Consider the following 10,891-nt stretch of genomic DNA (forward strand, 5'->3'; position numbering starts at 1 on the left):
GGAAACTAATATGATGGAAAATAGACCCTCGGGCCATAGGTTTCATTAGAGGCTTCTCTCATGAAGGCAAATATTACGGTGGGTGGACAAATTACTGTCGAGCAATTGATAGAAAAGTGCAAAGTTATGACGATATCCAAGGCAATGATTATGAAATATAGGCATCACATTTGTGTCAAGTAGACCGACTCATGCCTGCATCTACTACTATTATTCCACACATCGACCGACTCCTGCCTGCATCTAGAGTATTAAGTTCATGAAGAACAAAGTAACACTTTAAGTAAGATGACATGATGTAGAGGAATAAACTCAAGCAATATGATGTAAACCCCGTGTTTTTATCCTCGATGTCAATAATACAATGTGTGCCTTGCTTCCCCTACTGTCACTGGAAAGGACACCGAAAGATTGAATCCAAAGCTAAGCACTTCTTTCATTGCAAGAAAAGCCAATCTAGTTGGCCAAAGTAAACCGATAGTTCGAAGAGAATTACAAAGATATCAAATCACACATAAAAGAATTCAGAGAAGATTCAAATAATATTCATAGATAAACAGATCATAAATCCACAGTTCATTGGGTCTCGACAAACACACCATAAAAGAAGATTACATCAGATAGATCTCCAAGAACATCGAGGAGAACACGGTATTGAGAATCAAAGCGAGAGAAGAAGCCATCTAGTTACTAGCTATGGACCCGTAGGTCTGTGGTAAACTACCCACGCTTCATCGGAAAGGCAATAGAGATGATGTAGAAGCCCTCCGTGATCGAATCCCCCTCCGACATGATGCCGGAAAAGGCCCCTAGATGGGATCTCACAGGACCAGAAGGTTGCGGCGGTGGAAAAGTGTTTTCGTGGATGCCTCTGGTGGTTTGGGAATATATGTGAATATATAGGAGGGAGATCTAGGTCAGGGGGTCGCTGAGGGGCCCACAAGGTAGGGGGCGCACCCTCCCCCCTTGTCGCCGCCCCGTGGCTCTTCCGACTTGCAATCCAAGTCTCCTGGGTGTCTTCTCGTCCAAGAAAAATCATCGCGAAGGTTTTATTCCGTTTGGACTTCGTTTGGTATTCCTTTTCCGCGAGACTCAAAAACAAGGAAAATAGAAACTGGCACTGGGCTCTAGGTTAATAGGTTAGTCACAAAAATAATATAGAATAGCATATTAATGCATGTAAAACATCCAAAACAGATAATATAATAGCATCGAACAATCAAAAATTATAGATACGTTGGAGACGTATCAAGGATCAACACATGATGCTAACATTCTAAGTGACAACATGTGTAGACCGGATGGCATCAACATACCAGATGGCAAGTCCTACCTAGGTGATGCTGGCTATGCATGTCGGTCTGGTGTTATTCCACCCTTCAGGAAAACCAGGTACCATCTGAACGGGTTCTCTGGTAGAAACTATCATAGGACTCATCGGGAACCGTTCAATCTCAAAGACACCATCCTTAGAGTAACGGTTGAGATGGCATTTGGAGCTCTGAAGAATATGTTTAAGATCCTGGATCAGAAGCCATTCCACCCTTACCCTACCCAGACTAAGCTTATTCTTGCATGTTGCATCATTCACAATCGGATCCTACAATGGGATTGTGATGAACTTGTGCCAGAGGAGGAAGATGTGATATCTGATGATGTGATCAGTACCGACCATGGTGTGAAGGCGTTTGGCAACAAAGCGCGTAAGAACAAAAGATTGGTGTGGGTTTAGACAATATGGGATAACAGAGGTCAGACAAGAGTCTGAAGAAGAAGAAGAAGAAGAAGAAGAAGAAGAAGAAGAAGAAGAAGAAGAAGAAGAAGCACAACAACAGAAGAAGAAGAAGAGGAAGAGGAATCAAAACCAGAAGATGATGGACTTCCACCTAGTTGAACTTTTCCCTATTCAGCCATATTGGCTCTTAATAACTTGTACCATCATTTGCTAGTAGTTAGGATAAACTGTCAATTGTTTTCTAGTTAGGACAGAACAATGTTCAGTGTGTGGTAAGGTCACTGCTAATGAGAAGTAGTGATCACATCTGATGCCGTTTGCAACCAAACAACGTGTTGTTTGTGTAACAACAACGACACATTCAATCAAACAACGTGGTAGAAATTGCTTCCCTCATGCATGAAGCCTAATGCAGGCAAGCAAATTACATACATGTATTAATTTTTATTCTGCATTAGCTCAAACAGATCCAACTAAGATAAGTATTCTTTCTGTCCAGAAAAGCTTGTTCCCCTAATGCTAGATACATCCATTTGAGGGACAAGATTGACACAAGTTTTTTTGACGGGGAGAGTACCCAAAATGCCCTGGAACAAACACGTGAACCAAACAAGCAGCTACACCAAAGGTCACTGGGAAGCGCGGCCGTGCTACTGAGCCCCACAGTGACAGGCAGGCAGCGAGTCAGTCGGTCACCCCGGTCCAGCATGCAGAGTCCCCTGCCACTGCCACAGTCTTCCCCATGGCCTATAGCTGCTAGCTTCACGTGAGCGCCCAAAGAAAACCAGCCTTCCCTCCCTCGCTGCTTGATTTGCTTGGCTTCGCTCCCCCTCCACCCCCCGTAAATCTGAGCAGCGCCGCATTTAATGCCCCTTCTCTCCTCCGGTCTCCCTCCCAAACCCCTCCTCCTGCCTCCCGTCCCCTCCCACAGATCAAATCCATGCGCCGGCCGCCGGCCGGCCGCGCTACTTCTTGATTCCTGGAAAGGCCGGACCTTTCTCCCTCTCGCACTGATCGGCGGCGCCCTTTGATGCGAGAATAAGGAGGGTTCCGTTCCGTCAGGCGTTTCTTCCGTCTTCTCTCAGCCGTGCTGGTTGTCAGGGGCGAGCCGATGAGGCGGCATGGGTGGCAGCTCCCTTACCACCCTCTCCAGGTCTGTTCTTGCCTCCCCGGCGGTGAAATTTTGTGCATTTTCCCTTCTTTTCCGCGGCGAGGGGCCGACGGACGGATGCTTGCTTGCTTGCTGCAGGTGGTCGCCGTGTCCGTGTTCGTGGCGCTGGCGTTCGCGTTCTACGTCTTCTTCGCGCCCTTTGTTGGGAGGAAGGTCTTCCAGGATGCCGCCATGGGGCTCTACACTCCTCTGGTAATTATACTCTTGCCTGCCCCCTCTTCCTTGCTGACAGGGTGAGTGAACGCCCTGTGGTTTGGCACATTTTGGATCCCAATCTTGGTGCTGCATGATGGGCCCATTAAGCAGTGGTTGCTGGAACTTGGGGGAAGTGCCCAAACAAAGTAGTAGTTCTCACCTTGAAATGGGCTATTTAGCAGTCTTCCATATGCGGTTGAATTTCTGTGTTTGCTCGTTTGTTTGTTGGAGGGTGGTACAAGCTCGCTTCGAGGGTAGTCTTCTGGCCAATTCTGGCATTGTCATGTGACATGCCTAACCCTGCAAGTCATTGTCCTGCATTCGTGGTTGGTAAATTTTGCTTTCTTCTCAAGGTTAGGAGCAGTATATGAGGGCTACTTTCTGAGTTTCTGTATGTGATGGCGGTGCAAACAATGTCGTATTATTAAGGGCAATCAGGAATTATACATTCTGTACTCTTAGTGCTTCTTTGCTCAATCCAATTTAGCAGTACCTTTGGGCAGTTCAGAATTTGTACACTGTTTGGTTGGTAGGCTTTTGTAACTCTGTTTAACGTTATGGTCCATTGATCCGAGGCCGTAGCCCAGGCCAGGAGGAGCCTCTGGGCTGACGCTGTGTCGCTGTCAACGGCACACAGAACCACAAAGATAATGGTGAGAGATAGATTGATAGTTTCCGGAAACCAACGTGATTGCCTCCTTGTATAATGGGTGGCTACACAAGACTGTACTGGAAGGCTGTAATGAAATAGAACTGTCTCTTGCCCAATACATACTCAAAATTAACTAAGGTTCCTGCCTAAGAACATAAAGACTGAAAGGTGCTAGACCCTGGGGTCCTAACCAACCGGGCCACGCCGGCCGTAGGGTTAATCCCCACATTACAGTTTAATTGAGAGAGATGTAATTTAAGTTGTATTTACTACAATTATATTAGTAGTTTCTTGTGGTCCTATCTTTCCGATACCATGGTATGGTTTCGGTGCTGTCTTGTTATAATCATGCCAAGCTGAGAAAGGAGTTTCCTTGGATTAGGTAATGTTATATCCTGCAAATGGACTATCCCTGCATTATTCTTTACTTCTTTGTAGCCCACAGAGTGGCAGCAACATCATGGTCCTGCCCAAGTTCTTTGGAAAATGTTGTATCTATGCTGTAATGAGTTGGTAATATTCATGAGGGCACCTTTTTGGTCTTCAGGCATCTTTTTTAACATCTGTATGCATGTATTACAGAGTGGCATGCATCATCATGCCAGCACACTTTTCCTTTCTTCATGATTAACCATGTATATTTCTTGTTCTTCGGGACGAATATTAACCATGTGCTATTACAGTCAGAAATCAGGGAATCATGGTCTGCTTATGTTTCTGGATGAAATCTGATTTTCTTCAAAACATTACATGATTAAGTTCACAAAACTGAAAATTTATTGTGATGATGGAAGGCACTAAAGCATGATTTAACACCTGGAGGTTGTCGTAGATACACTTCTTTGGGCACACTTAATGCTAACTGCACCTTTCCCTTTTTTTGCCTGATAACACCTTTTCACTACAGTTAAACTCTAAACTATGATTAGGAATTATTGTGAATATGTGGTGATATGACTATTTTATCAAGTCATACCCTTTATTATTATAGAAAATAATCTATTCAGCAGAACCCGATTATGAATTTACTTAGCACTGCAATGGTTAAAGCAGCTGTTTAACTTAACATCTGATAAAAGCGTGTAACCTTCTTTTCTTTAGGTTTTATGTGTATTCTTTCTGTACATCTGGTGTGCTGCGACGGATCCAGCAGATCCAGGGGTCTTCAAATCAAAGAAGTACCAAAGATTGTATGGAGGCTGCAAGCATAGGCGCCTGAAGGAGTCCATACAAGGTGTTTCAGATGTTGGATTACGACTAGAGGGAACTGGAGAAAAGAGAGAACATGAGGTTGCTGATGCTAATGAAAAGTCAATGACTGAACTGAAGAACAAAAGCTCATCTTGCTGCAGTGCAATTTTCTCTGCATTTCTCCTTATATTTCGCCCTCTTTCTTTTGTTTTTTCCTGCTGCCAATCACGTGAATGGTCCTCTGAGCAGCAAGACAGTGAAGATGGGATGTTTTTCTGCAGCCTTTGTGAAGTCGAGGTATGTTTCTTTCACCTGCTGGTGTTGATGTATGCTTTTGCATGCAAGTATTTAACGTGTTGCTTTTTGTGTAGGTGTTGAAGTACAGTAAGCATTGCAGAGTTTGTGACAAATGTGTGGACGGTTTTGATCATCACTGCAGGGTAACATACACCTGAATAAATATATCTCTTTATATATGGTCATGAGCAAGTCTTCTTATTTTAATTAGCAAGTATATATTAACTCTCATGAATTGCTCAATCTCAACAGTGGCTCAACAATTGTATCGGAAAAAGAAACTATAGGAGGTTTTTTCTTCTAATGACAACAGCCCTTTTCTTGGTAAGCTCATGTTCTCTATCATGCTTTGGTAGATTGTTTTTACAGAAATGCTGCAGATGGCTCTGATCTTAGTATAATCATGTAAGCATTTTCCAGGCATCAACTGCATTCTACAACACAGTTGTTCTTATGCATTCGATTTTGGTCATCATTGTTGGAGAGAGCATTTTATTCCTGGTCCTTTTCATCCTAGTTGACCATTGACAGGTCTGCATGGTTTGTGCACTTTGGACCAGCTTATCCTGCAATCAGCAACTGGAGTATTGGTGCTAGTTCTCTGCTTTGTTCAGCGAAAGGAATTCTCTATGCAGATTGTGTCAAAGCTAGGAAGCAGCTTCTCTGTAGCGCCTTTCATCATTGTGGTGGTATGTTCAATCATCCTACTTCTTTCTAATTTGCTGTTGAAAGTGCTAAGTGTTTTACTCGATCTTACTTGAACTAGTACTAAAATGATTGATCTTTGTTGACGCAGGCATCCTGTACCATCCTAGCTATGATTGCTTTACTGCCGATTGCTCAACTTCTCTTTTTCCACATCCTTCTCATCAAGAAGGCAAGTCCTGTCACCATCTTATATTTGTAACCATTGTTATACCAGCGCAGCGATTCCATTACTATCCCTGTGCTATTGGCGATTAGCTTATATTTCAAATTCTGAGACCACCTCACTCAAATATTTTGTGGAAAACGTGAACTTGTGACACTTAGCCTGACACTGGGAACATTGATTTGATAACATACATGTAAATATTGAGCAAACAACTGTTATATCACGGGTCCATGATTTTTATGTTATCGTATCACTGATAAACTGCAAAGAAAACAGCGAAAATGAACGGATTACTTAGTTTTTCTCTGAATTAGCAAATATATTTTGACATCATGGATAGTTTGTATTGTTGCCTTTCAAGGTGGTCTATTTTAAAACTAAGTACCATTTTACCAATTTGATGCAGGGAATCAGTACATACGACTACATCATTGCCCTGAGAGAGCAAGAACAAGAAGAGGTTAGTGGGGAGCAGAGTCCACAGATGTCTCATGTAAGCTCCTATGGTGGGCTTAGCAGTACTAGTTCCTTTGGTGCACTCCGTCGTGGTTCATGGTGTACCCCTCCAAGACTGTTTCTTGAAGATCAGGTGAGAACCCTACATCATCGAACTTAATGAATAACGAGACAAAAATTGACATTAGAACTGGCGCTGTTGCTGGAAAAGTGAAGGTGGTTGTTTGCACATCATGTGTTACATTTATAGCCTCAGTAATTACTCATGTGGTGAAGTAATCATAGCTGTTTGATTATTATTTAAACAGTCACGCTGATTGTTGGTATGACTTGAACATCTTGAAATTTCTTGAACTGTTATAATTTAGCATTTGTAAATGGCAACGAATGCACTTAGGTGCCGTTATAAGTTCCGCACACATGGTTATAATAGATAGACGTATTCCCTTTTCTGCATCAGCATTTTCCCCTCAGCTCACAAATAATCTGAAGCACTCAAACTCCTTTGCAGTTTGACGTTATTCCATCAGAGGCTGGTTCTTCACATAACTCCGCTACCAAGAGAAAAGACGAAGAAGTAAGGAGGAAGAAAACCTCAGGGGCTGTGAAAATTAGTCCATGGGCACTGGCTCGTCTTAATGCAGAAGAAGTTTCTCGAGTTGCTGCCGAAGCAAGGAAGAAGTCCAAGGTTTTAGTGCCCATTAGAAGATATGAGTATTCACTCGGTCATGAAACAGACAGTAGCTATGGAGGCATGAGCAGCAGGATTGATCTAGGACCTGATAACATGACCAGAACAAATAGGAGAGGAAGGCCCCATGGTGATCTCTCTCTCAAGCCTGTCGCGAAAATATCTACAGATGCTATCGATAGTAATGGCAATGACATGGTCAGCCTAGCACCGTTGCAACTTGAGGCGCGGAGTGCTTTTCATCCAAGTAGAGCTGCATCTTCCGCCAACGTTGATGGCTCGTCTCCAGATAGCAGTCTGGATTCGCCTGATCTGCACTTGTACCGGTTCTCAGGTGTCTCCTCGTCCGCAGCTGAAGACTTGCAGCTGGTAGCTCTCACTGCCCCGGGAAGCACTCCACATCACGGCATTCAGCTGTCTAGATCAACCAGTGACGGGTATGAAGCATCAGGCGGTGAAGACAGCGACCGCATCCCGTCAAGGATAGTGCACCGCTCCTCCAACTGGGCAAGCATCATCCTCAGCACCGATCAGGGTGTGCCCTCGTCGGGCGCCCTTGTGCCGAAGAACAGATTGCCTTAGACTTTCCATGCTCAGCTTCCTTCAGACCCAAGAATGTAAATGGCCTGCAGCGTGTTCTAACTTGTTTGACGCCACCTCCCGTTCCGTAGTTTCGAATCCTGTTGTCTCAGCTATGCATTTTTGGAATTTGGTAAGGTAGAGAATGTAGAATTGTTTCGTTTCGACGGGGGCTCAAGTGCTTGTAGTTTTTGCTGTGAGATGACAATTTCAAAGATGTTGATATCTTCAGTATCTATCAGGGCCTCGGTTTTTTGGTTTTTGAAACTGCTCTTATTACATCTTAGAGCAACTATTGCCGAGGTTGACTTGCTAGCTTCCTTCCACGTGGCGTGTGAAGAAAACAATGCATAGTTGGCAACTAGGGCGTCTTAGGCATTAAGAAATGCTACGGCCGTGCAGATTCAGTCATCTGAATCATATTTAGCAGCCCACTGTTAAGTACCATCTGACAACGTCCTGATATAAGTACTCTGATCAACCCTTTAGTCACAACCAAGTCAAACGTGTCCGACACACTAAGTAGATCTGAGACTAAGTAACAAATACTGTCATATTGGACGGCACATGAGACAAGGTCAGCTAGTTGAGTCAATTCTGCTTTGGTTAGTGGAGATCAAATTATGCTACCGAGCCCTAACACGTCAGCGTCGCAAGCTTGTGATTGGTCAGATTCAGAACCTATATTCTTAAAGAAAATGGGGGGAAATGCTTGACCATAAGGAAAATGAGGGATTTTCAGGCTAACTATGTGCTATATTTCTTCAGTTCAGTGAAATTGCACCTGTAATGTTTTTCGTTTCAATTTATCAATTACCTTGCACAGGAAAAAAGAAAGAAAGAAGGGGTTGTTCAAATGTTTTACAGTCATTTTGAGGCAAAAAATGCAGTGTAGCTGTCGGTGCGAAGTATCCAGTCGACAGGTACGGACACAAAGCTGAATCTTGCAGTCCTGCTTCATTTGGTTCTCTGCTAAATATAATCGCCTGATTCAACGAATACTACCACAAGTTTATCTTGGGAATAATGCAATCCAGTAGTACTAAATGGAAGTCAATATACCGTGTTCCTGATCTAAGGTTGGAAAATGAGTACGTCTGTCATATAAAAACAGCGGTTATCAGTTCAACTACCGCCTCGAGAAAGCATCGCTAGTAAATAAACAAGATAAAAGATGCTTCATATGCACAATCTAAGCTTGAGAGTTGACAAAGTTTTTACTAAACAATGAAAATAGAACACAAGAATCATCATGGACATTTTTCTTGAACCTGGGTTTTCTAGAGTCCAGCAAAGCAAATGGAGAACTCCAATTCTGATGCAAGGAGAATAATTAACCATGTCTCAAGCTCAAAGGAGCTTACATGGCAGTGATCTGTAATGTTGGCACATCAGACTTCTGCAGTGGAAGAATAGGTTAACAAAATAAGCATGACATTCATGTCTTATGTGGTTACCATGTCTCAAACTCAAAATAAGCATCATTTAGAAGACAGAGTTGAAGTCACTGTAAAAGAAATTCGGACCGAGTGCAGATTCATGAATCAAGTTTCAGAGTCATCGGTACCTCAGTATTACAATATGTTCCATTCCGTATAACCAAAAATGTGTTGAGATGACAAAATTCCACCGTAATTGAATTGATATACTAGTTACATCGTTTGAAAAGAATGCTACACACATTGCCAGCCCTCGGATCACTTCTGAGACAGATCAAGAATACACCAAATCTAAGTTTTCCCTGGTCTTCTCTTTTGCATCCGCGCCATTACATGAGCCTCGAAGAACCCCAAATGACTGCAAAAGGTTTCTTTCTCCATGAACATGAACCGATCGTGCACATTAAGCGTGTAATCATGGTGACACGACCACACCCTTCGATCTTGGCAAAAAACGGGCATTGCCCACCTCACTTATTTCCCACCAGAATATGAACAGATACACCTTGAGAAAAAGACCTATAATCTTCTTAATCACCTGACTGCATCTGACTTGTCATCCATCATCATCTCAATCTCCTCAACTGAGCCGCCCTCCTCATCCAGAATTGCCAAGCTCGATGATCGGCAAGTGAAGTAGAACACTGCACTCATCATCGAATCTATCAGCATCACGAAAGAGTACATGAGGATTAGCAATGGCCCCTCCCAGAGCCGAGATGAACCATCCCCATAACTCAAGGTCTTCACCCTGTGCTCAAACAGCCCCTCGACGAAGGCCAGACCAATGGTGGATACAAGAAAGATGAGCAGCCCGACATGGGTTTGGCCGCGCATCAGCTGCACCGACCGACGCAGCGCATTGACCCCGGCCACGTCCTCAAGAACGGCAATGACTCCGCCGAGGCTGCACACTATGATGGTGTGCGCGTACACGATGGAGAACGCAAGGACCGTGAGGAGGCCGGCGCAGACGACAATGTCCGGCGGGTAGAGCATGGACTTCAGTGTGGAGCAGACGGTGACGAGGAGGGCGAGGAAGGTGGCGAGGCAGGCGGCGACGGCGGCGCACGAGAGGCCGTAGGTGGCGGCGAGGCGCGGCCACGCGCGGCGCGCCAGGAGGGAGAGGTCGGCGGCGGGGAGGGGCTTGCCCGCGTACACGGCCGCCACGGTGTAGGCGACGGCGGCGCGGGCAGCGAGGAGCAGCGTGAGGAGCGCCGGGAAGGAGACGACGGCGGCGACGAGCGTGGCGGCGAGGTGGTGCGCGAGCTGCTTGACGAAATGCGTGACGGGGACCCCCGAGGACGCCGCGGCGACCAGGAGGCGGCGCGCGAGCGGCAGCACGACGGCGCCCTCGAGCGCGGCGGCGGACAGGAGGAGGAAGCCGGAGGCCGGGCAGAGCAGGAGGAAGAGCACGTAGGTGAAGGCGTGCGGGTCGGCGCGCAGCACGCGCACCGTCTCCCGCAGGATCTCCAGCGCGTTCATCGCCGGCAGCCGCACCACCGCGGCCGCGTTCCGCGGCTGCGCCATCCCGCCGCTCTCTCCGGGCCCGCGACCTGGCCGGGTCAGATCCGAGGCGAGATCAGGTTCTTCGGACGACGACGTGCGCCG

General features: G+C 45.5%; 2 protein-coding genes across 3 annotated transcripts; one reads left to right on the plus strand and one right to left on the minus strand.

Moving 5' to 3' along the window:
- Positions 1-2,496: 2,496 nt before the first annotated feature.
- On the plus strand, positions 2,497-8,079 carry LOC119363127 (probable protein S-acyltransferase 22). Of its 2 annotated transcripts, XM_037628436.1 has the most exons (10): positions 2,497-2,888; positions 2,985-3,098; positions 4,855-5,043; positions 5,194-5,241; positions 5,316-5,384; positions 5,494-5,565; positions 5,802-5,930; positions 6,038-6,118; positions 6,522-6,704; positions 7,083-8,079. In XM_037628436.1, exons 1-10 carry the CDS (start codon positions 2,847-2,849, stop codon positions 7,842-7,844), a joined length of 1,689 nt encoding a protein of 562 aa, XP_037484333.1. In that variant the 5' UTR covers positions 2,497-2,846; the 3' UTR covers positions 7,845-8,079. The 2 variants fall into 2 exon arrangements, with proteins under 2 accessions (XP_037484333.1, XP_037484332.1); XM_037628435.1 differs by having other exon boundaries at positions 2,498-2,888; positions 4,855-5,241.
- A 1,272-nt stretch (positions 8,080-9,351) lies between these two features.
- Positions 9,352-10,885, minus strand: LOC119363128. The gene has a single exon (XM_037628437.1). The coding sequence runs from the start codon at positions 10,808-10,810 to the stop codon at positions 9,815-9,817; it is 996 nt and encodes a 331-aa protein (XP_037484334.1). The 5' UTR covers positions 10,811-10,885; the 3' UTR covers positions 9,352-9,814.
- Between the last annotated feature and the right edge of the window lie 6 nt (positions 10,886-10,891).

Source organism: Triticum dicoccoides, chromosome 2B (assembly GCF_002162155.2).
Source record: "Triticum dicoccoides isolate Atlit2015 ecotype Zavitan chromosome 2B, WEW_v2.0, whole genome shotgun sequence".
Lineage (NCBI taxonomy): Eukaryota > Viridiplantae > Streptophyta > Magnoliopsida > Poales > Poaceae > Triticum > Triticum dicoccoides.